This window comes from Magnolia sinica, chromosome 11, assembly GCF_029962835.1.
Source record: "Magnolia sinica isolate HGM2019 chromosome 11, MsV1, whole genome shotgun sequence".
In the NCBI taxonomy this organism is placed as follows: domain Eukaryota; kingdom Viridiplantae; phylum Streptophyta; class Magnoliopsida; order Magnoliales; family Magnoliaceae; genus Magnolia; species Magnolia sinica.
In genome coordinates, this window is record NC_080583.1 from 6,794,910 (window position 1) to 6,822,118 (window position 27,209).

General features: G+C 39.7%; 1 protein-coding gene across 4 annotated transcripts; it reads right to left on the bottom strand.

Moving 5' to 3' along the window:
• Positions 1 to 3,809: 3,809 nt before the first annotated feature.
• Positions 3,810 to 23,678, bottom strand: LOC131218696 (DNA-directed RNA polymerases II and V subunit 8A-like). 4 transcript variants are annotated; one of them, XM_058213400.1, is made up of 5 exons: positions 23,535 to 23,678; positions 17,847 to 17,932; positions 15,558 to 15,715; positions 5,513 to 5,607; positions 3,810 to 3,987 (listed from the first exon to the last, which is right to left on the bottom strand). In XM_058213400.1, exons 2-5 carry the CDS (start codon positions 17,917 to 17,919, stop codon positions 3,879 to 3,881), a joined length of 435 nt encoding a protein of 144 aa, XP_058069383.1. In that variant the 5' UTR covers positions 17,920 to 17,932; positions 23,535 to 23,678; the 3' UTR covers positions 3,810 to 3,878. The 4 variants fall into 4 exon arrangements, with proteins under 4 accessions (XP_058069383.1, XP_058069380.1, XP_058069384.1 ...); XM_058213397.1 differs by having other exon boundaries at positions 17,847 to 17,961; positions 23,535 to 23,674; XM_058213401.1 differs by having other exon boundaries at positions 17,847 to 17,937; positions 23,535 to 23,673.
• Between the last annotated feature and the right edge of the window lie 3,531 nt (positions 23,679 to 27,209).

Sequence of the window (27,209 nt, forward strand, 5' to 3'; positions counted from 1 at the left end):
ATTAATCTCTCGAATCTTTCCTCTTCAAGTAATCCTCATATGAACTAATCCATCTCTACTAAAAAAATTCACCCTCTACATGATTTTATTAATGGGTGATGACAACCAATCTCTATTTTTTAAAAATCGTGTTTGGATCCATTCCCCCGTCGAGTCGAGATTTTTTGCTTATCATCTAACAAATAAGCAATTTTAAATATTTAATCAATTATATATGCTTTAAAAAATATATGAATTTTAAAATAAAGAAACGGCCGCTTGATTGGATGAGCCTAACCTGACTCCAGGTCAGGCTTAAACCTACTGGCTAGGCTTGTGGTCTGGGCTCATGCGTCACATGCATGGTCTGATCAACTTTCAAGTCGAGCTTGGGCTCAAGTTCTTATAGCCGACCCGACCTGATGGACCGACACAACTTTATGTACATGTGTTATATTCAATAAACATGCCATGATAATCCTTGGACAACCATCTATCTTGAATGTGGACCATTGGTTTCATTTTATTTTTGTCTGGGCCTAACATATTTTTTTTATCGGGCTAGGACCTGTTATGGTTAGTGCTGAAAGTTGGGCGGGTTCTACCCAACCAACCCATGACCGACCCGACATTGGGTTGGGCTTGGGCAGCATGTATCGTGTTTGGTCTCGGTCTTGGGCCATACAAACACCAACCCAATAAAACTTGGGTTGGGCTCAGGCTGAGGTCTCGGGTTGCCCGACCCAACCCGAACCCGATCAATATATAAGTTCCTTATAAATTAATTATAATTGAGTGCCGATCATTTGTGTTGAAGGCATAGTAAATTCTAATCCTGTCGGGTTTCATTGGTCCACGTCGTTTCCAATGACTCAAGCTAACAAGATACGCCAGATTTCTCTCCCAAATAGATTGCTTGATACACCATGTGACTTTTAAAAGTGTAGTTATCCTATATTTTAACTTATTTGTTTAGAGAGAATGAACTTCTTTGTGATAAATAACTATGTATATAATTAATAAAATTATAGATACAAAAATGTGTATTGAAAATATAATAGGCTAACGTAATAATGAAAATATGAGCATATATCTACCCGACCAACCCGGCCAACCCAGCCAAACCTGCTTGGGTTGAGAATTCCCAACCTCGGGTTGGTTTAGGGTTGAGGTATAGGAACCTTGGGTTGGGCTAGGGTTGAGAACCGACCCGACCCAACCCAACCCAACCCAACCCAACCCGCCCGACTTTCAGCCCTAGTTATGGTAGACCCATGCGAGGATCGGGGCAGTATTTTTGAGTGTGGGTCCAGCCCGGGGTTAGCCTGGCGCATCGCCATCCGTACCTTCAGGTATGGATAACTGTACATCACCACCATTTTAGTAATGGATGGGTTTTATTTGATACTCTGGCGGTGTGCTGGATGATAAACAGGGACTCAAAGTGGAGCCCACTGTATATAAGCTGTCGAGGTTATGGGTCCACTTTAATAGGCATATTTTAAATTCAAGAGCAATGTGGCTTTGGATCTACCTCATTTCTGGGCTCATGCCCTAAAACGAGCTGGCAAAACGGATGGCCAGCGTGGATGAAACACATACATCATGGTGGGCCCCACAGAGTAAGGTCACCAGGCAATCCACGTCTCCCCATCAACCGTCCAGTACTTGTAAGAGAAGGATGAACGGCCCATGAGGTCCAATGGTACCGAGTGCCTAACAGTGGGCCCCACTTATTCTGAAGCGTATAAATCCCTTCTATTCGTCAGATGGAAAGGTCGATTGATGTAGACGATTTGTCTAATGACATGCACTGTGGATGGACCTCCAACACAAGATTTTTAGATTGGAAGATCCCAACCTCTCAATATGTGGACTTTTTTTTTATGGATCTAGACAATTGCTATATTGCTATCCCGACCATCTATTTTGCCACAATCCAAGGATTACGGTTGTGGTTCAAAATCCATCAATTTTGAGGCCCATCACATCAACGATCCCTGTTATCAACCTAAGATGGTGTGGCTGGCTGCTAGGGTTGTTAGCAAAAACATGGCCTATTGGGTGGAGTCTATATAAAATTCAACATTTGCTAAGTGGTCCATATAATTCATCCAGTGGCCCACCAAAATTAGAATCCGTACTCTCCACCCAACTGCTCAAAACCTGGGGAGCGGAGGCTCTTCCCATGGGGCCCACCTTGATGTGTGTTTTTTGTATCCACCCCGTCCATCCGTTTTTCCAGATCTTTTCAGGGCATTATCCAAAAAAAAGAAGAAGATCCAATTATCAAGTAAACCACACCACAGGAAACAGTGGTGATTGACCATTAATAGGCCACAAGTTTTGGATTAAGCTGATATTTGTTTTTTCCCTTATATTCAGACTAATTCAGACTTATGTGATCTTATCAACAGATTAGATTGGATGGCAGATAAACACCACAAAAACATTAAGTTGCCCACTGAAAAGTTTTTAATGGTAGAGCGTTCAATCACCACCGTTTCCTAGACAATGTCCACCTGATGATCATCTTCATTTTTGGGATCATGTCCTAAAATGATCTGGAAAATGGATAGATGGAATAGATACAGAGTACACACATCACGGTAGGCCGCACGCATGATAAGGGCCACACCATCTTAGGTGAGGGCAGGGTCTCACCTAATCCACCTGTGAAAAAGACCAAAAAAAAAAAAAAAACCCAGGAATGTTTTTCACTGTGGGCGCCCAATCTCTGACATTTGCACATGACATTTCTTCTTTAGGCCATATAAGATTATAAGATATTCCAATAACTCTCTGTTAGAGTCACTTCCAAATATTTTTTCTTTTGAGCTACGTCAGGATCACAAGAGATTTCTAAAACCCTTGGTTACAAACAATTCAAGTCCAATTCAAACCTTAACTCATGTCAAACACCATTAAACTAACTTGTGATGGGCCCACCTATATAACGTCAAAACAATCAAAACCATAGGTCTTACACCTTGTTCGCTAGAAAGACACCCATCTAAATTGATTATGAATCCATGGTCGGGAGCTTAAGTCCCCTGCTTTCACTCTCTCATTTTACATCAGCCCCAAGCTCCATCCATAATCATGGTGTACAGTTATGGAGCTAATCAACATCCCAATCTGGCCTCCTTGGCGGGCTGTGCAAGGAAAGGCACGGCCCGCCAGCGTGCACCATAGATGAAAAATCATAAATCCAAGGCTCTAATTGTCTCCCAGCAACATCAGTTACCAAACCAGTGTTCAAAATCCAAACACAGTTTCAGGGCTACAACGGGTTCAGATACCAACTGGCCGGTAGCACCATTTTTTTCAAGCAGAGGAATGCCAGGTGAAAAAATAATAATAATAATAATAAATAAATAAATGAGGCTGATCCAATCATCAGATATTCAGATGGACACCACGCACCTGGACAGATGAATTTCACCAAGCCATTCATTTATTCGGAACCCATATTCCCACCCCCAAATCATCAGAATGGCTGAGTTTTGAGACCATGAATCTACACCGTGAGGTCCACCATACAATCAGCTTGGATCTAGCGCTAGCATGCGATTGATGAGAAAACACACACTCAGCTTTGCCTAGCATTCACATGTGTGCCCACCCAACGGCAGGTCACTGCCACAATAGAAAATAGCTAGTATGAACTTTGTGCAGCACCATTCCGGCCCTCAATTTGTACAGATGGGACCATGTTTCCATGATCCAAACCATTGACATTATGTGAGAACCTGAAACTCTCTGATGGAGCATTGTATACCACTGCTCTATGATATTTAAAAAAACCCGAAAAAAGGAAGTTGTTTCAAAGCTGTGGGTCCAGACCCAACTCAAAGTGTTTTCAGTTGTTAAAGAAAGGCTCATGGAGACTATATATGTTATTTCCTGATCAGGAGAAACAGCCTCTGGTCTAACTCGAAGTTGGCCGCATTTGAAGGGTCCCCCTTCAACATCATCAGAAGGCCACCAAATGAAACATATAGCTCCCTGCACAAAACAAAAGAAGAAAAGGAGTATAAACCTACAAATTAAATAAATATTTGAAATTAGTAAAATATTTTTTTAATATTTTTACTATGGCATAAATTTTATAAAAGAAAATATCTTTTTAATATTTTAATTTCGGCCAGATTTTCCTGATAATTTCTGCCACGGTAAAACCTAATCATATGTTCAAATAAGTACTTTTAGTATTTTTATGGGATTTTTTCGGCAAAATTCCTCAGAAGCTGTGATTTTACCACATGATGCTCTGACAAACAGAAATTCCCAAGATGTGCTTTTTTGAGGTTGAAAACTTGAAATGACCCAAATCACATGGCTCATCTTTTTTTCTCCAAGAACCAATAAAGTCGAGAAATGTGGGGCCCGTATGGTGCGCATTTAACATCTATCCCGTCCAACAAATGCACTCCATCTTGATGATTGGATGAAACAAAAATCAGGCCGATCAAATCATTATATGGGCCACATGAAATTAGAATTTTTCTTTTCTTTTTGGTTCCATACATTTTTTTTATGGTGTGGCCCACCAGATGATGGAGATCAGCTTGACTTTTGATTATTCTGATCATCATGCTAGGATGCATCTATTGGATGTGTTGGATGCACCGGATGAGCCCCACAATTTACCAACATAACCTCCATTTAGAGGAGAAAAAAGGGTATTTGGGTCATTTCAATGTGGATCCTAACACCCCCACTTTACATATGGCAATGGTGTACGGTGATCCGGAGCAATGATCTGGTGGGCCACAAAGCAAATGTGTAGGGATTGCAAACTATGACCATTGGTCTGTCAGTTCCCACCCTGGGCAGACCATACTCTGAGAATATTCAAGATTGAAGGATCCTAGCTACCAATCTTGGGCCTTTTTACGGTTGAATGTGGAGTATTGCTGTATTTTTCTTCTCAATCCCAATTAGCAGGCCATGAACCAAAGGGTTGGGATTTTGCCCCAAAAAGAACATTTTTAATGCAAGGTCGATCCGTCGACCAATGGCCTGGATCCTTGAACCATGAACTCTACCTGAAGAAACTGAAACCCAAGCGTATGTACACATTCAACAGCCGAAAAACTAGCAACAGTCGGATAATTAGAGTTCTATAATCACTATGATTTTGAGCTGTACAGCCCATCCATGGGATGCCCACCAGATCAATGGTCCCATAACCATACACTTTCCCTTCCCCATCTACAGTGGTGATGGCACTACATACAACTTGTATGACGCATGCATCCTAATAGCATTTTTTCCTCAGTGACCTATCGCTAGCAGCAAGATACCAACCCGTCCCATGCCCTGGTAAAGGAGGGTGGATGTGAGATGGAACCCAGTTGCCAAAACCTTTGCAAACCAAATCATGTGAAACCATCTCCAAATAGCTGGGACGAGGCTGTGATGATGATGGTATTATTAGATTTGTGCTTCTAATAAATGGAGAATTCTCAATTGCTCATAGAAATAGCCTAGTCCTGGAAAGAAGACAATGCTAAAACAAAAGGCATACACTTTCACATTGGATCCGGAACCTTCCTCCGAGATCTTATAGAGCTTTCCATGCATAACATACTCAAATTTGTCAGCAAGTGATTTTCTCCCTCCCTGGATGATAAAACAACGTGGTCTCAATAATCAAACTCAAATCTTCAGAAGTTCTAAGGTACACATCATTGCGTGAGAAGAAGAAGAAAAGAAAAAGAAATGAAATGAAAGATATAAAGTTCATCATTTCATTAGAGCATAAGAAAATAATGGCATGTCATCACATATTAAAAAATAATAATAATAATAATAATAACAATAATGGCATGTCATCATGGGTCGAAGCAGACACTAATGTCCGTATGTTTTATCTATAAAAAAAAGCGGCAACCATGCTTCACTTTCATGAGACCACTATCAAACAAAGATAATGGTCTAAATAGCATCAGATAAACAAAGTTAGCAAAATGCCATACAGCAAAAATAAATAAACAAATGGTACAACAAATGTTTGAGTTTAATTTGGTTTTGGGAGGATTGTTAATTCTATGCAAGATGTGTAGCAAAAAGTTGCTAGACACCTCTCTAGTTGAAAGATGTGGCAAGTTGTGCAAACCGAGGAATTTGAAATCAAATTTTCGCCATTTTCTCTGCCGTGTTCAACAACCGAACCCAGTGTCTCCAAGTCATATTGCAGAAACCAGATTGGTTGAACAATCCTGACCTTCGATTCATGGACACTTGTTTATTGCAATAGGATCATTGGATGTTTTTCATTTTTAACTGTCGAATAAATGTCCGAAAATCCAATAGTCAAACAATAAAATAAGCAAAGTTTTTGGTAGATGAACTGGGATCCATAATTTGGATAGTTTGAATTTACTTGCATGCAGTGTTCGAAATATTGGTATCGTGTTACGTATCGCATTCTTGAGATACGGATACATATCGGTTATCGCATGGGATATATCGGTTGTATCATGTAATGTATCGTTGTTGTTGGAAACATGGGGAAACATTGGGAAATTGGTCAGATTTTTCAATGAAACTTAAGTGATTGTTAAAAAAGACATCAATACACACTTAGAAATCAAAACATTACAAAAAAACAAGTACACATAATAGGTTTTCTTTGTATGGGGTCCTAAATCTATGCGTTGTCTAACTGAATTGGTGCAAGTATATTCAATGTCTATTCATATAATTTATAAATGTAAGAAGATGTCTAGAAACACAAGGAATACATTCAAAAGCAAAATAAGAATCACAAGATTAGGTTACATACATGTTTGATTTTATGTTTGGACACAAAGATTGCGAATGATTTGCGAGAAATTGGGAATTTTTTATTTTTTTTCAATTTTCCGCAACTCGGCCCCATCTCCTCCAAATCTCGAAATCGAAGCGCCCAATCCATGATTTTTCATGTAAAACAATTTGACACTAATTTAACATGATTTACAGAAAATAAAAGGATCGAAATTTGAAAATGCTCACTAGATCGAACATGCGGGAATCGCAGGTGGGATACAAGATATATATATCGTGGGATATATCAGCTGATATCATCAATATTTAAAACACTGCTTGCATGCCACATGCAATTTCTAAGTAATATTTGAGCGCCTGGATGTCATTCATCACGTACTACCAAAGTATTTAAGTTCTCTTTCGGGGAAGATTTATATGACACTCAGGCTGCCTTTTCTTTTTTCTTTTTTCTTTTTTTTTTGAAAGGTAACAATACCAGGGATTGAACCCTGGATCAGTCAGACACGCTATGCATTCTCTACCAGCTCCTCTAACGAGCTGGAGATGACTAAGGCTGCGTATGATGCTTGATATATAGGCACTCAGACATCATACACTGGCGCACATTAACTAAAATTAAACTGACTCGCTGTGTCAGTCCCAGACATATTGGCTCACAAATCCTAACCTCTTATTGCGGATACTCATTTGTGGAAACAGAATCAATAGAATATTTTCATATTTACCGTCCGCTAAATGTCCGCCAATCAAGTAGTCAGCTAATCAAGTGTGTATTTTTTGGTTAATAAGACATCTAAACTGGGAACCATAATTTGGGTAGTTTAATTTGACTTGATTGTATGACACGTATGTAATTTCTAGGTAATAACGAAGAGCATCTTGTCATCCATCGCACAGTGCTAGATAATCAAGTTTTCTCTTTGGGGAATATGATCTGCTTACTTAGGATCCTCACATGTTCGAACATAGTAATTGCATGCACTAGATCTGTGTGGGGCCCCATGAGATGTTTCAGTGCCATCGAACCTGTCCACTAGATACATCGCCCTATTTTAAGCCTACATACCAAAATCCAAACTGATACATGACACAGGTGGGCCAAACTAAAGGGATCAATGGGGTACATTAGGGAGGGTGACGCCCACCGTAGGAACTTCCAGATAGGAATGTAGGAACACTGTGTTATCTATATGCCATCCAACCCATTCATCAAGTGAGACCCACCAAAATGAAGGGACACGCCAAAGCTCAGATATTAAAAAACTCAGGTGGGCCGCACTATGTAAATGTATAGGCTTCAGTTGTGATTGTACATTGTTCTTGTACCAGAGCTACTGCTTGTATCTTTTCTTGGATTTTTAAATAAATCTTCCACCCATTTTGCGAAAAAGAAAAAACAAAATAGTAAGTGGTTCAAATTAGAAGGAAACCAGATGGTTGATATCATCTTTTCAGTTCAAGATTCTGGTTGTGGCCCATAAACAATTGCATCAACAATTTCAACAGTATGGATTGCTGTACAACCATGGCATTTTTATCTTGAACAGTCACCACCATTTAGGTGCATAACTGAATAAGGACTTCGTGATGATTCTAGTGAAGAATCGTAATCTAATGAGCAGCCCTTCAACTGATGGGTGGAGGGAGTGTCAGAGGTCTGGGCATATGAAACACGTGTCGGAGATCTGAAGCATTCATTGAGTAGGGTATACAGTGGGCATGCCATGGACTAAAAATAACAGTGGTCCTCTGATCAGGAAGGTCAACCTTGTATGTGCAGTTGAAGAAAGGTCCACCAGTCCAGATTCAATGTACACGTGTCGCTCACCTGATAAGTCTGCTAGCTTGATTTTCTGTATATGACCTGTTAGCAGTGTATCCGATCTGATGAATGGTTTGGATCTATAATGTGTGCCGTACAACCAGATCCCTGACATGTTTCTGCCCCCTCACGTAAGTGGCCCTCACTGAATCATTAGTCTCATGCGTAAAAAGGAAAAGAAGGAATTAAATTGCACAGGGACATGTATCAGGAGGAGAGGGTAACTAGCTCAGGCAAATCACCCTAGCACTATGATTTAAACATGGAAGCAATTATACACTTTCTTTTTTCAAAATGGAGTTTAAAACAGAGTTTTGCTAAACATGGTCAACAGAGGACTGGGGAGAATTAGAAAAGAGGTAGGGATTACGCCCAAATCAGGCAAGTCAGTTGGACTCTTCCAAAATCAGCCTGTAACTCATCCATATTGAACAAGTCAACAGGGATCTTGTAAACTACGTTTCAGACCAACCCAGCACATATTATCTGAGTCATATGATCACTCAGACTCAGCACCAACCAAGTCAGTGAAACTGGAATTTTAAAGCCTGATTTTGACAATTTCTGAATTATGACTGTTAAGAGAAAACTAATTTTCTTTTGTGTTTTATATTCGTGGACAGGATGTAACTGATTATCAGATTGATTCACTTATAACATTTGGCTGTTACTGTACTACCTTTCAAAAAAACAGTAGTACCATTCGTGGATGCTGTTTCAACAAGCAAACAAATGCGTTTGATTTGGAGGATTTATTCAATGATAACAAAGAATTCGATAAGAGAACATTGATCACATTTATTCTGAGTTCATTTACATCCTTGGATTCCCTTGATTCTGAAAATAAAGTACAATTAATGCAACGCAATGAATGAAAGAGAAGACAGTCCGATGGCAATTTCGGCAGCATTTCGACAGTTGCTTCAGTTATCTCCTAGGACTTAGGAGGAATGTTGAATTGATCAACCAATCTTCAAGGAGATGGGGGTTGTACGGGCTTGAAGCCCTTGATTTGACCGTTGAGATCAGTTCTGATCATTCTTCCTTGAAATGTGGAGCGGTCCCTTGAAATGTGGCGCAAAGACAACTAGGGGACCGAGATCGATAAATTTACACGGCCAAGATCCGAGAAAATCAGGCCGCTCACGTTGAACGGGCCTGAAAATCGCTCAGAATGCAAGATTACAGGGTTCCTACCATCCGTTCGGCTCGAAACTTTATATATGGACTTGGAACCACAAATTAGCCGTACACGTCAAAATTCAGCCCTTGAATCAGTGTATAAGTGACCCGATGGGCAAGATCAGACAATAACCATTGAGAAAGCATCTTAGACATCCTTGGGAGATCGGGACCCAAACTGAACCGATGGAAAGAGCATGAAAAATAATGGATATCCGCCAAATTTTAAGGCGTTTGGACGATGTACGCTAACATTACTGACGTCGGAAGGTGATTGAAGAATTAATGGCAAATCTGTAAATAAGGCTATAACCATGCATGCTACCATTCAACAAGTAGATTTAACGATGAGTGTCAATTTCCACTTATTTAGGTTGTGCGGCCCACCTGATTTACGAAACTTCCTCATCTTTTACCCCATGTCATAACATAGTGGGAAAAGACAGTGAACAGAGTGGATTGCTTGCCAAACATCACAGCGGACCTCATTCAATATCACAGCAAGTCACGTAACTTTTATGTGATTTCAATACCTTTTAACCATTGAGGTATGCCCACTTATCACATGTGTTATGACCCACTTGGAGCTCGGATCTGGCATATCTTTTGGCCAATAGCCTAACATGATCTTCTCATGCTAATGAAGGAATCAGATCTTCCGAAATACCATCACAAGTGGCTGCAATAGACAAATATCGCCCAACAGAGACGTGTGAACAGTCTTCTTCAAAGGGTTGCGCGGAACCCGCGCAACACCTCCACAAATGGTGGCGCACTCCTTCTTTCCCTCCACTAAAAGTGGCATGGCTTCACTTTCTCAAGAGGAGGTTGCGCAGTTCGCGCAACGGAAATCCTCCCTCCAGACAAACTCCACGTTACGTGGTATATGGGAATTCTCCCAAAGTGATTGTGCGGAGCGCACAAGGAAAATCTTCCTTCTATACAACACTTTGCGCAGATAGCGCAATGGAGTTTCCTCCTAGTCTAGTTGCGCGAGTCGCGCTACATTCTCTCCTTCCGCGCAATACTCTCTCTCTTCCCTCCTTCTGTTGCGCCAACCGCGCAAGGCTCCCTTTAAATGTGGAGTATGCAAACTTCTTCATCCCTCGTCTTCCAACATACCAACTGACTGACCAACCCCTCAAATGAGGCAGGGGAGGGGTATTTATAGGCCCTTGCTCTCTTAAAAAGTGGTAATCACCACCACTTTTCCCTTCACATAATGTACATCTTTTTCTTTTAAACAACGATGTCCACCAAGCTCTCCCTTAAATGGTGGTGTACAACCTCTCTCCCTTAAAATGACACCTATGCACCCTTTATTACCAAAACACCCTCTTTAATGCCTTTTACTGAAATACCTAAACTACCCCTGGAGATGGATTTTTACCAAAATACCCCCGGAGCTGATTTTTACTAAAATACCCAAAATACCCCCGGAGCTGATTTTTACCAAAATACCTAAAATACAATCGAAAGAGTTGTTGCAGCAAGAGCAGCATTAAAGAACAACCCCCCTAGACACAGAATTGAAAGAAAAAGTCGTTGGAGTTGATCAAAGAGACCGTTGCAATAGCAACAGTGTTGAAAGAAAGTTTTCTGATCAAGTTGCTTAAAGATGAAGTCATCACAACTATTACAGTGGCAAGTTTCGATGAAAAGAGAATACTATCTTCTCTAGTAAAACATTTGCTCGACGCTGTTGGCTGGGGGCATTCAAGTCTTCCGATCGAGCGCGATCATTCAAGTTTTCCGATTGAGCGCGATCATTCAAATCTTTCGTCCGAGCGTGATCATTTAAATCTTCCAATCGACCGCGATCATTCAAATCTTTTGTTCAAGCGCGAGCATTCCAGTCTTCCGATCGAACACGATCATTCGATCTTCTGGTCATACGTTTCGATGAAAAGAGAATACTATCTTCTCTAGTAAAACATCTGCTCGACGCTATTGGCTGGGGCATTCAAGTCTTCCGATCGAGCACGATCATTCAAGTTTTCCGATTGAGCGCGATCATTCAAATCTTTTGTCCGAGCGTGATCATTTAAATCTTCCGATCGACTGCGATCATTCAAATCTTCCGTTCAAGCGCGAGCATTCCAGTCTTCCGATCGAACGCAATCATTCGATCTTCTGGTCAAGTATGACCATCCAGTCTTCCATGCAAGCATGATCATTCAGTCATCCTTCAATTGCAGTTCATTCAAGATTCTTCAGGAGAAAGAAGATCGATCCTCCATTTGATTTCAGGAATCAATCAAAGAAGGATCAAGGAGGCATCTGTTGAGGCATAAAAAATATTCCATTGCATTGGACAGAAATTCCATGGTGCAGATCTTTCCCAGGGTCATTCACTCCTTATTTTGGTAAAAATCCATGTCCGGGGGTATTTTAGGTATTTTGGTAAAAATCCATGTCCAAGCGTATTTTGGTAAAAATCAGCTCCGGGGGTATTTTGGTAAAAATCCATGTCCAGGGGTAGTTTAGGTATTTCAGTAAAAGGCATTAAAGAGGGTGTTTTGGTAATAAAGGGTACATAGGTGTCATTTTAAGGGAGAGATTGCACACCACCATTTAAGGGAGAGCTTGGTGGACACCGTTGTTTAAAAGAAGAAGATATACATTATGTGAAGGGAAAAGTGGTGGTGATCACCACTTTTTAAGAGAGCAAGGGCCTATAAATACCCCTTCATTGCCTCATTTGAGGGGTTGGTCAGTCAGTTGGTATGTTGGAAGACGAGGGATGAAAGAGGGTTGTATACTCCACATCTAAAGGGAGCCTTGCGCGGTTGGCGCAACAAAAGGAGGAGAGAGTATTGTGCGGAAGGAGAGAGGAGAGAGAATGTAGCGCGACTTGCGCAACTGGACTGGGAGGAAACTCCATTGCGCTATCTACGCAAAGTGTTGTCTAGAGGGAAGATTTTCCTTGCGCGATCCCGCAATCACTTTGGGAGAATTTCCATATACCACGTAACGTGGAGTTTGTTTGGAGGGAAGATTTTCATTGAGAGAACCACGCAACCTCCTCTTGAGAAAGTGAAGCCACGCCACTTTTAGTGGAGGGAAAGGAGTGCGCCACCATTTGTGGAGGTGTTGCACGAGTTCCGCACAACCCTTTGAAGAAGGTTGTTCACACGTCTCTATTGGGCGATATTTGTCTACTGCAGCCACTTGTGATGGTATTTTGGAAGATCCGATACCTTCATTAGCATGAGAAGATCATGTTAGGCCATTGGCCAAAAGATGGGCCAGATCCGAGCTCCGAGTGGGTCACGACACATGTGATAAGTGGGCATACCTCAATGGTTAAAAGATATTGAAATCACGTAAAAGTTACGTGACTTGCTGTGATATTGAGTGGGGTCCGCTGTGATGTTTGGTAAGCAATCCACTCCGTTCACCGTCTTTTTCTCACTATGTTATGACATGCAGTAAAAGATGAAGAAGTTTCATAAATCAGGTGGGCCGCACAACCTAAGTAAGTGGAAATTGACACTCACCGTTAAATCTACTTGTCGTATAGTAGCATGCATGGTTCTAGCCTTATTTACAGATTTGTCATCAATTCCTCAATCACCTTTCGGCGTCAATAATGTTAGCGTACATCGTGCAAACACCTTAAAATTTGGCGGATATCCATCATTTTTCATGCTCTTTCTATCAGTTCAGTTTGGGTCCCGATCTCCCAAGGATGTCCAAGATGCTTTCTCAATGGTTATTGTTTAATCTTGCCCATCGGGTCACTTATACACTGATCCAAGGGCTGAATTTTAACGTGTACGGCTAATTTGTGGTCTCAATGCCATATATAAAGTTTTGAGCCGAACGAATGGTGGGAACCCTGCAATCTTGCATTCTGGGCAATTTGTAGGCCCGTTCAACGTGAGCGGCCTGATTTTCTCGGATATTGGCTGTGTAAATTTATCGATCCCGGTCCCCTAGTTGTCTCTGTGCCACATTTCAAGGGACCGCTCCACATTTCAAGGAAGAATGATCGGAAGAATGATCAGAACTGATCTCAACGGTCAGATCAAGGGCTTCGAGCCTGCACAACCCCCATCTCCTCAAAGATTGGTTGATCAATTCAACATTCCTCCTGAGTCCTAGAAGATGACTGAAGCAACTGTCGAAATTCTGCCGAAATCGTCATCGGACTGTCTTCTCTTTCATTCATTGCATTGCATTAATTGTACTTTGTTTTCAGAATCAAGGGAATCCAATGATGTAAATGAACTCAGAATAAATGTGATCAATGTTCTCTTATCGAATTCTTTGTTATCATTGAATAAATCCCCCAAATCAAACGCATTTGTTTTCTTGTCGAAACAGATGCACAGTTCTAGGCCATCAACTTGTCAAAACTAAAATACTCTACTTAAAAAGTAGCTAAAACAAGCACTTTAAGCAAATATTCAAAGGTTACTAGTAACTGTATAAATTTAGGAGTGTGTTTTCTTCCGCATCATTTATGCAAATCCCTCCATTAGCACACAGGATATCAAAAGAAAGAAAGGAAAAGAAAATGGGAAATTGGATGATATTTATTGAGTTCTTTTATTTGTGTGCGTGTGTGTGTGTGCGTTGGAGGGGGGGAAGGATCTTGGGACTGTCATATTTTGAAGTGTTGGGAGCCTTAAGGGAACTTCTAGTTGCTGCTTAAATTGATTAGAACTGTTTCTAGGAAACATTTAGGAGTACTTAATATGGTTACAAAAGTTTGGTTTTCGAAGTCTCCTTTTGAGACTAAGGGGCTGTTTGTTTTTTAATTCACCAGCGTGAATACACATGAGTAATAATTATTTACCAAGGTAATTCCAGCACCATTTTCGATGTAGGCATTAATAGATTATTTTTAACACTAAAGTCGAGGAGATGTGCAAATTTCATGCCGGGCCCATTGTGATGTATATGGCTTATCTACACCGTTCATCCATTCTACCAACTGATTTTAGGGCATGAGCCCAAAAATGAGGCATATCCAAAGCTCAAGTGGACCACACCACAGGAAACAGTGGGAATTGAACGCCTACCATTAAAAGCTTCTTGGGGGTCCCAGAAATTTGGATCAAGCTGATATGTGTGTGTGTGTGTGTGTGTGTGTGACTTGATGATCGGGTTAGATGACAAATAAACAATCTTGTGGGCCCTAGGAAGAAAAAACTTTTCAACGTTAAAAGTTTTACAGCCACTATTTCTTGTGGTGTGGGCCACTTGAGCTTTGGATCTGCCTCATTTTTGGGCTCATGCCCAAAAATATTCAGGTAAAACAGATGGACGGCATGGATGTGTCGCATACATCATGGTTGGGCCCATAAATTTAAATCAGCCTTTTATGGACCGAGTTTCAAGGTGGAAATATCCACTGGCTTTTAAACGGACCCCCTAAAAAGACTTCCATTGAGGAGCTGTTTCAATCAGAAATTTCCTTTTTTCTGTTGTCGCGAAGCCAGTAAAGAATGAAATGACAAGTCAACCATGGAAATGAATGTATGTTCTTTTTGCTGGATATTCCAGGATTTCTAAGTTATTGTTATTTCTCCTTTGACATTGCAATATTGGACCTTTTTTCTCTAGTTACCTTGTCTATTGCTGACATTGCTTTATTTGCTTCCCGTTTAGTTACTCTATGAATTTCTCCTTCTTCTTCCTTTCTTTTTCAAATGCATTACTCTGTGAATTCTAAATGATTGCATCAACAAATTTCCCATCAAAACTCTTTACTTAGTCATATTGGCAGTCTAATTTTCCTTAGATATCCAACAAAAGGAAACGTAAACACTTGCAAGAAGATTACCTGAGTGAAATAGCCACTGTCAGGAGTTCCATCCAAGCTTAGCGTAGGAGCTAACACCATCTTGAATTTTTCATCCACGCGAAGAGGATATATCTCTATGTTTACATCAAGTTGCAAATCCATATCGAATTGCTCACTCTTTGCTACAATTCGTGAAACTACAGAACAGAGATAGAAAAGTCTAAGCTCAACATATCAAATTGAAGTACTAAATTGGGTAGGTAAGAGCAAAATAATGCCCATCAGAGAGAGAGAGAGAGAGAGAGAGAGAGCAATAAAGTTTTTGTTGCATCAATGTAAAAAATATTCAAATAAGCTATGATCTAAATGGAGCGAGGTGTGCTTAAATCACTGAGAGAGAGAGAGAGCAATAAAGTTTTTGTTGCATCAATGTAAAAAATATTCAAATAAGCTATGATCTAAATGGAGCGAGGTGTGCTTAAATCACTGTTTCAAATAGCGCTCGTAGCGTAGCGTAGCTGTAGCGCTACATAGCGTACTAAACAACGCAAATCCCCTATACAAAACACAACAAGGATCGTAGCATGTAGCATATGCTGCGATACACACACACATTTTTTATTTTATTTTTTACGTTTTCTTTGTATCTGATGTTGAGGAATGTGGCACTTGTATCATACTTAATACTTTTAACCTGTGGGATTTTTATTTCTTTTCAAACACGTGACTTGTGGTTTCAATTAGACATTATTAACTAAACTGGTTTTCTTAGAAAGTTGTTAATGTGATAATTATTTAATTTGGTTTATATATGTGGATTGGCTTTTGATAAATGATAGTCAATATCTTTTTTAACATGCTTATACTTGAAAAAATGAATAATCTTTTGGACATTTTTATATTTTTTTCCTTTTTATCTTACTGTTTATCATATTTTTCCTATTTTCAAATTAAAAAATATAAGTATAGCTACACGCTACAGAGGGTTGAGCGCTACGCAACACGCTACTGCCATTTAAAACACTAGTTTAAATAACACAATAATAGTACCTGATTACGAAAGAAGTATTGTCGAGATGAACTAAATAGATTATTCTTTTTTTTAACCGAACTAATTAAATGATTCTTAGTATAGCCAACCATTTGGAAATATTTGCAAAACCCTATAAAGAGGATCTACCGAGATAAAAACTTTATTTGAAAGTTTAATGCAACTCAAAAAACTATGGTTATGCATAAAAACATACGGACTATAAAGTATAAACATCAATTATGGGAGTTCAGTCTTGTATCATTATTGTATTGCTATGGTGCCATAGTCGCATGGGTTTTTTCACTAACCAAAGGCACAATTCCATACAAGTGTAAGCTTTATACAATAACACCTTAGCATAGTAACTATTTTTTGCCAACAGGTATTGTTGGGTATGGTCCATCCTCATGTGTGAGCCATTTACCTTTAGATGGGTGGAGTACTTGAGTCATGTGTCGTATGTTTTCACATGTGTGAGTCTCTTACACGATAAAAAACAACCAAAAAAAAAAAAAAAACTAAGACTTGTTTTTTCTCTTGCATCAAGAGAGGCTCTATAAAGGGGTTTTTGTATACATGGGGCGAAGATCATCAAGCTAAGCTTAAGAGAAAGCATGTAATCCTCAAACATTGCATGGTAGATTCTTCTTTAACAGCAACATCGTTTTTTCCTTCTCGGATTGAGAAGGTTTTCCACATAAAATCGGTGCTCTCTTTCTCTCTCTATCTTCTAATTTTCTTTCCATTCTACACTTGTTATTATGCTTGTTGTGGTTTTTAGGTTGGTTGCACAAACAATGCACCTTATGTGTTTGTAGAAATTCCTAAGTGGTTTACATAAAGGGGAAGAGTTCTGCATCTTCCCAACAGCAACAGCGTGCGTCTCCCTTGGCCCCTACTAGAGGGGTAGACAGAGGCTCTCTGACCTCTTCGACATAGGATGGATCAAGAAGATACCTCCTAAATTGGTGGATCAACATTGACAAAGAGGATTCATCAACATCATGATCGATCACGCAAAGGTATAATCTAAACCATCCATCATAGGATTAGATGCTTTAGAAATCTAATGTGATCTAAGACATGTGATCCTTAGCACAACTCAAATATTTTTTTTAAAGTTCAAATCCACTGCATTTTATGCAAAATCCAACTCGTTGTGCCTAGCATTCAACAAGCATTACAATTGTTTTTCTGCTCAACAACAAACATTTACATCAATACCATATCAAATGTAATTGCTAGGTGGAAAATTAAAAATGGAGAGAGAGAGAGAGAGTGTGTGTGATAAATACCCTTGTCAAACTTCTTGCCATCAGGATCCAAGGCAGTGACAACAAAATTATCCTCAAAAAGAAGCTCAACCATGTCTATTGCAATCCTTTACCACAGCAACAAAAATTCAGTCACCTACAAGGCATTAAAAGTCATGAGCCAAAAAACAAGAAAGCTACCAAACAATCATATAGATATTATGCAATGATCAAGCTTAAAGTTTGTATGTTGTTCAGGTTTTCAGTTTCTATAAGTGGGTCAGTGATTCAGCCCTCTGAACCGTCCTTGTTCTGAAATCCGGTGGGTTCGTTGAAGGTGACGCCGTTGTTTGAGAGGAGGTATGTTCTTACACAACGCTACAGCCGGAAGTTGTACAGTGTTGTTGATATTATGGGCCCCGCTGTGGAAGGCGCATACACCAAAGGAATGAAAGGAAAAGAAGTCGGGATAGTGATTTACAGGCCCAACAGTCAGATTTTTTAAAAGAGGGGAAGAGGGGGAAACGCACCAACCTACCTGCAACCCTCTCCAACTGCGCGCCTCTCTCCCTCTCTCTCCAGCTGCGTGCCTCTCTCCCTCTCTCTGCGGTCCGTCAGAGGTAGGGTGAGGGTTTTGTTTTTGTTTTTCAATTGAAAATCAAGATCGCCTCAATTCAGTGAGGCCGTGACAGTGGGGCCCACTTAATGTATTTCATTATATATCCACGCCGTCCATCAGTTTTGACGGCTCGTTTTAGTGCTTTATCATAAAAATCAAGCATATCTAACACTTGGGTGGGCCACACCACGGGAAGCAGTGGTGATTAAACGTCCACCATTAAATTTCCCAAAGGTCACGCAACGTTTATTTGCCATAAATATAAAGAGATTTTTCCCACCGTAACTCTCAACTTTTATCCACCAGCTTTTTTGAATCACCCAAACTTTACTTTTAGAAACTAAACCTCTACCATACAGACCCTTATTTTCACGGTGCCACTATGATATTACGGGGGAACCGTCCACTACCAAAAAAAAAGCTAAAGGCCGTAGGTAAAGAAATATGGCTATGGATTATGACCATAGTAAGTCCATAGCCATTGGTAACATAACTATTGTTTCATTAGATACGTAGCCATTAGTTCTATGATCCGTAGTCATTTCTTCTATAGCAAAAGGTGCATACGACCATGAATAATTGAGTGAGCCTAACATGAAATTGAGCGAGCTTCACATGAAATTCAACGAGCCTCAAATGAAATTGGCTAAGCCAAACATGAAATTGACCGAGCATCACATGAAATTCAACGAGCTTCACATGAAATTAATCGAACCTAACATGAAATTGATCGAGGTTCACATGAATGTATGTAGTCTATCCACGCTGTCCATCCGTCTTTCCATCTAATTCAAGGGGTTGAGCCCCAAATCGAAGCATATCGAAATATCAAGTGGATCATACCACAGAAAATAGTGGGGATAATCATTTCCACCATTGAAACCTTGCTAGGCCCCACGTTGATGTTTTATTTGTCATCCAGCCTGTTTATAGGATGATGTAGACATGGATGAACGGAAAACACAGATACAAGCTTGATCCAAAACTTCTATGGCTCACAAAAAATAATAATAATAATAATAATTTTTTAAAAAAAAAAAAAAATCGATTTAGGTTTAGGGCAATTTGATCAAATATACTTATAGTGCATGCTTTCTTCGATGGAAGAGTCCGTTTCGTTCTTTATTGACAAATTAAAACGAAGACAAAGAAGTAACGGTTTTGTGTGAGGGTATTCTTATATGAAGAAGAGAGAAGATTTAAGAAAATGAGTTTTAAGTAGATGAGTATTATTGTATGAAGAGGATGGAAGATTCCAGAAAATGGGTTTTAGGTAAAGGGGTATTACTGTATGAAGAGGAGAGAATAATCCATAAAATGAGTTTTTGCATAAATTGGGTTTTTACAGAAAAAGATAGGAGAGAAGATTACAGAAAATGAGTTTGTAATGTAGGGGTATTTTCATCTAGAAAAAAACACTAATTTAGTCTTGAAAAGTAAAGTTTGGAGCATTCGGAAAAGCCAGTGGATGAAATGTGATATTTACAGTCGGAACTTCAAATGTGAGTTATGGGAGCTTCAGTTTGAAATTTTCAAATTACATTGGAGTTAAGGTGATTCAAGTCTTATGTTTTGTTTGGTTGAAATGCAAAGTCGAAACGTTTGGACAACATTGGAATTCGTGGGTATATTCATGTATTTAAATTTGATTAACTAAATCAAATTTTACATCCTAAGTTGATACCTGTTTATACGTGTAATATTGATAGAATGATCATACTAAGCCCATTAAAATATATACTTCTGGCTAAAAAAAGAAAAAATTCCAAACCTTGAGTGGACCACAACTGCAAGGATCACAAATAAGCGACTCATCTACATTTTCTGACCGTTCATTTAGATGTTCAATGTTTGAATGGTTTATATCGTTCTATCAATGTGATTTTAGCATTGCAACGGATAATTAAATTGTTTTAGGTATCATTAGTGTGCCATGTGTCCAGTGTATTGCAGCCTAAAGGCACCTTTGTTACATGTACGCTCTCCTCCCCTTAGAAAGTTAGTTTTTTTTAATTTTAAAAAAAAAAACACGACAAATGGTATATTGAGATTTTAAAACACACATGAAAAATAAATTTGAAATACCTTCGACTTCATTTACCTCCAAATTCAATATTACTAAATGTATAAAAAACAATTATATGGATTTAAAATACACCCATTTACCATCAAGTACAAAGTGCCAAGCAGGGTGTAAGGTCATATTAGGTTTTCCTTAACTTGTTTGTTTTCCAATTCATCATTGTAAATAGATATAAATTGGTAATAATTATTTATTTATCATTCCATTTCCAACACCATCCTCAAGGCTTATGGTGATATTTTTGTGTTTTTAACTCTAAAATCGAGGGGTGCGAATTTCGTATGGGGCCCACTATGATATGTATGGCTTGTCACTCACCATATATCTGTTCTATTAGCTGATTTTAAGGCATGAACCAATAAAACAATGCAGGTCCAAAACCCAAGTGGACCATAACATAGGAAACAATGTACCACTAAAACTTATTGGGGGCACTAGAAGTTTTGGATTAAGTTGATGTTTGTGTTTTCCTATTATCCATGTTTGTATGACCTTATGAGTGGGTTAACAACAAATAAATGGTATTATGGGCCCTAAGAAGGAAAAACCTTTTAACGGTGGAAGTTTTACAACCAGTGTTGCTTGTGGTGTGGGCCACTTGAGCTTTGGATCTTCCTCACTTTTGGGCTTATGCCGTAAAATGTTATGATAAAATAGATGAATGGCATGGATATATCACATACACTACGGCGGGGCTAAAAAATGTAAATCAATCACTTTAAACTATTTATTTAGATGGAAGTACTCCCCTAAAATCAAACGGACCCAAGGAGCAATAAAAATCAAACAACCCCAAAGTGGTAATGCAAATAATATTAATTATTGTTACCATTTCATTACTTTATAAAAGAGATGGATAGAGATGAGGACATTGTATTTATTTATTATAAAATTATCATTCTCACATTAATTTTATGTGAAATAAACATTGGTAGTAAACTCAACATTACACTCGAATATATGTGAGGTTATCACACAATTACAAAAGTAATTATTACTCATTTCCTGTCATTAACCATTGTAATTGTAACCAATGTGCCAATAGGCTATTAATCTATCATAAGCATGGCATACTAATAATCCCTAAAATAATCTACTCATTGGCTGCATCATTAAAACCACACCAAAAGAATATTTCAAATTGTCAAAACATTGGTTATCTATATAGATGGGTTTAAAATATTGGTGAGGCCTTAGTTTGTGATCCCTACATTTGTGGCCCCACTTGAGGCTTGATATTTTTCATTTTTCAGTAAAGTATAATTTTCAATGGCTTAGTAGGACCATTCTATTAAATATCACACATGTACACTAATTTTGGATATTAAACTTGATTTAGTCAATCAAATACAGGTTCTTGTGAAAAGTATTAAAAATTCCAATTTACATGATTCCATGATGATTATACTATAGGTTCCAATTCATTCAAAATACAAGAGTTTGCAAGCGAGTCACAATAAAACATGATGTCATATTGTTAGACCGATTTGGCTTGAACCACCCATCAAATGGGTTTCGCCGTAGACCGGGTTTTAAAACATTGTCAATCAATTGCATTAAGATAGGTGATTGTAGTCCGTGTGAACTACAATGTCATTTGGCATCATGGATTGGGGGTATTAGAGTGGATTCAGAATCCAGTTGTATGACAGCATGAATTGGGAGGTATATTGAGTTCATGTAAATCTATCAACGGATTGAGCCTAAGATTGGCCTCGGCCCAGATTTTGAATTGTCTCGAACAAGACCGTCGGGCTAGGCCCATTCAAAATTTTGTTTTTTCAGGCTTGAGCCCAGCCCATTTATAACCTTGAGTCCATATTAGGGGTGGGCATCGAGCCGAGTCAAGTCGAGGTGGGCCAAGCTCGGCTCGGCTTGTCCATGGTGTATTCGAGTTCGAGCTCGAGCTTGGCCTCGAGCTCAACATTGAAGCTTGGCTTGTTTGCCAAAGCTATCGAGTTGAGCTAGTGGTTCGAGTCGAGTCGAGTTTACCTCAAGTCGAGCTCGAGCTTGTTCATATCATCATATGTTAAGTTATTAAAATTTTGGCTAAAAAATACAAATTAAATGTCTCATATGCTAATGCCACATTACTAAGACATAAATGTTATACCCCTAGATACTATCAATATCATACCACAAAACCATATTTTGTCCTCAACAATCAGCATCAACATCAATTCAAAAGGGTTAAAATAGCCAATTCCTCTACAAGTGCTGGTAGAATAGTTTATCGTGTTTGTTTGATATCCATTTTGTCCATCATGTGGCCCATTTCAATTTCACCCCATGTCCCAAAAATAGCCAGATCCAGAACTTATGTGGTGGTCCACATAAAATCATGCCTAAAATGGCCTACCTGATTTCTGGAATGGCCTGGCTTTTTGGGCTTTTCAGGGTGTCCATTCATCCTGGTGAGGTGCATTTTGATAAAAGGATTGGATGGCATATACAGAACACTCTGGGCCCCACCTTATCTGGAAGGTTTAAATGGTGGGCATATACGGAGCACTCTGGGCTCCACCTTATCTGGAAGGTTTTAATAGTGAGCGTCCACATTCCAATTGTTTCCTGTGATGTGAGCCACCCGTTTCTTGGATGGACTTGAGTTTTGTTCTTGGATGAGAAGCTTGAAGGGACGCACCTGATGGGGGAAGTGGACATGGCCCTAAATGACGGTGGATATGAGGGCCAGGCAGGACTGGCCATAGCCCTGCCCTATCCTATATGCTCTGGCCCTAGCCCGCCCCTGACCATCCACACCGTTTCCCGTGGTGTGGCCCAGTTGAGTTTACCATCTTCATTTTTGGCTCATCTCCTAAAATGACTAGGAGCAGATGGATGGAGTGGATATGACATAGATATGATGGTGGGCCCTAGAGAGCTTAGGTTTTCAGGGGATTTTTGTTTTTCTCGGCTACAAGATTTTGCTACACTAGTATCTGGCAATTCATCCACCATGCTGTGAGAAGCATGCCAGTCCAGAAGAAGAAGAAGATTAAGAAGAAAAAACAGATCTGGCACTCACCTTGTCGGGATTGGGCCGCTCTGGTTCGCTGGGCGAGATCGGGTGCGGGCAGCGTTCGGGCGGTCGTAGCCCGTAGGTGGTGGTGGTCCGGTGGATTGATGTTGCTCGTCGGGCTGGCGGGCTGGCGGGCTGGCGTGCGGCGGGCAGCGGGCTGGGTGGGGTGGGGTGGGGTGGAGAAAGAGAAGAAAGGGAAAGAGAGAAAGGGAATGCAGCCGTGCGGCTGGGGGACACGGATTAGATGCTGCCAGGTTGAGTAGCGAGAGTCGCTACTGAAGTGACGTTACCGAGTTCTGTGGACCCCACTATGATGTATGTGTTGTATCCACAACGTCCATTCATGACCCAGAGAACGAGGCAGATCCAAAGCTTTCGTGGACCCCACTAAAGAAAACAGCGGGACCGTTGAAACCTTCCTAAGGCCCACCATGGTGTTTTTTCCAAATTTTAAAAAGTTTAAAAAGACATTAAAGAAGAGAAAACACAAACATCAGCCTGATCTAAAACTTTGGTGGCCTTTAGAATTTTTTAACGGTGGTGCCACTGTATCTTTGGATGTGACACTCGTTCTTTGAATCTTATCTTAAAATGATCTCTCCATGTGAATGGACGGCGTCGATGCAAAACATACGTCACGGTGGGCCCACGTAACTTGGTGACGTCACTTCTACTCAACCTGTAGGTGGCCCATTTGCGCCCGCCGTTAGGGTGCGAATAGGGATTTTAGATTATGTTTTATATATATATTATTTAAATTATAAAACCATATCTTTACTCTAGCGAGCTGGTCCGGGTTAAAATGGCCTCCAGTCGCACTCGGCTCAAACTCAACTCAAGCTACAGGATTTAAGCTTGACTCGGCCTGGCTCAGCCATTCAAGCCGTGCCAATTCGAACTGACTCAAGCCGAGTCGAGCAAGTTATTCGAACTAGCTCAACTCGTAAACAACCCTAATCAATATGCATTTCAAATATTCAATACTATTGAGTTTGAATCACTTACTTTTATTAAGATTATAGGTACTTTTCTTTTTTTTTTTCTCATTTTTTTTAGGTAAAAGTATCACATGCATTACACAAGCATTGCCAGGCTACTAATCCACAATACACTGGCCCACCATTGATATCCCAAAATAATCAAATTCTCGATTGCATTCCTAAAATTATATTAATAGAATGATACGAGTGGTCCAAACATTAGACATGTAAATCAACAATAAAAAAATGATGATTAGTTAGTCAATTGTGATCCTATCCTTGTGTCCATCCAAGGCTTGGAATTTTGTAAAAAAATTTTATAGCTAAGTATATATTTTAATGGAATTATTATAATTATTATACCAAACATCTCATGTACAAACTAAGGGGTCATTTGGCACCGTGGATTCGAGGGGATTTAAGGGGGTTTCAAATCCTCTAGTTGTTTGGCAATATAAAGTAACTTAATTAGAGGTTTTAAATCCCCTCCTTGAGGGGGTTTGAAATCCACAGTGAGAGCTTAGATTACACCTAAAATCATTTCAATAGTTGCAGACGTAATATGTGTGTCACTATACTATCATTTTATTGAGCACATGGCCCACAAATGATGATCAGCATCGTCCAACATTGTCCATGTAAATCAACGATTAAAAATCGTTGGTTAGTCACTCAAACATGATATTGTGCTTGTGGCCCATATGAGACTTGGAATTTCATCAATTTTGGGCAAACCATATATTTCAGCGGGGTTTAGGCAAATTACCTAGAAAGCTACAATGTTCCATATATCCCAAAAGTGGCCTTCTAACAAACTTTGGTTATTGTTTTGGACGAAAATGCCTCTATCCTTGGTTCAGAAGTCGTACGGTCCTGGAGAAATGGGGCGCACTGAATCTTTGGATGTGACACTCGTTCTTTGAATCTTATTCTAAAATGATCTCTTCCTATGGATGGACGGCGTGGATACAAAACATACATCATGGTGGGCCCACGTAACTTGGTGACGTCACTTCTACTCAACCTATCAGTAGCCAATCCGCGCCCGCCGTTAGGGTGCGAGTAGGGTTTTTAGATTCTGTTTTATATATATAATATTTAAATTATAAAACCATATCTTTACTCTAGCGAGCTGGTCCGAGTTAAAATGGCCTCTAGTCGAACTCGACTCAAACTCAACTCGAGCTACAAGATTTAAGCTTGACTCGGCCTGGCTCAGCCATTCAAGCCGAGTCAATCCGAACTGACTCAAGCCGAGTCGAGCAAGTTATTCGAGCTAGCTCGACTCATGAACAGCCCTAATCAATATGCATTTCAAATATTCAATACTATTGAGTTTGAATCACTTACTTTTATTAAGATTATAGATACTTTTTTTTTTTCCTTATTGCTCATTTTTTAAGGTAAAAGTATCACATGCATTACACAAGCATCGCCAGGCTACTGATCCACAATACACTGGCCCACCATTGATATCCCAAAATAATCAAATTCTCGATTACATTCCTAAAATTATATTAATAGAATGATGCGAGTGGTCCAAACATTAGACATGTAAATCAACAAATAAAAAATGATGATTAGTTAGTCAATTGTGATCCTATCCTTGTGTCCATCCAAGGATTGGAATTTTGTAATTTTTTTTTATAGCTAAGTATATATTTTAATGGAATTATTATAATTATTATGCCAAACATCTCATGTGCAAACTAAGGGGTCGTTTGGCACCGTGGATTCGAGGGGATTTAAGGGGGTTTCAAATCCTTTGGTTGTTTGGCAATATAAAGTAACTTAATTAGGGGTTTCATATCCCCTCTTTGAGGGGGTTTGAAATCCACAGTGAGAGCTTGGATTACACCTAAAATCATTTCAATAGTTGCAAGCGTAATATATGCGTCACTATACTATCATTTTATTTGGCACATGGCCCACTAATGATGCTTAACACCGTCCAACATTGTCCATGTAAATCAACGATTAAAAATTGTTGGTTAGCCACTCAGACATGATCTTGTGCTTGTGGCCCATATAAGACTTGGAATTTCATTAATTTTGGGCAAAGCATATATTTCAGCGGGGTTTAAGCAAATTACCTAGAAAGCTACGACGTTCCATATATTCCAAGAGTGGCCTTCTAACAAGCTTTGGATATTATTTCGGATGAAAATGCCTGTCCTTGGTTCAAAAGTTGTACGGTCCTGGAGAAATGGAGTAGCCACTCTCCCGAAAAAAGTGACGGATTGGCTACTCCCCCCACCACCAAGCAATGGCTGGTGCTCGGTGCTTATGTCTTTCATCCATGCCATCCATAATCCATGCCGCTCATCCTGTTTGTCGTGTCATTTTAGGGGTAAGGCATCCATGCCGTATTATTTTAGGAGTAAGGCATCCATGTCATCCATAATCTATGCCACCCATCCTTTTTGCCGTGTCATTTTAGGGGTGAGGCCCAAATATCGGCCGACAAGGTGGATAGAAGTGAATACTGCTAAAGTCAGGACTTTTTGGACCCACAGCGAGCTAGCCGACAGGGTGGATGGATCAGATCACCCCATTACGGGCCTTAAGTTATGGTACCAATGGTCTAATAGAAAAGGAGTGAACACATTGAAAACCACAACCACGATCCAGGCAATATAACAACCACGACTCATATAACAATGCAACCACGACCCATATAATATGACAACCACGACCCTTA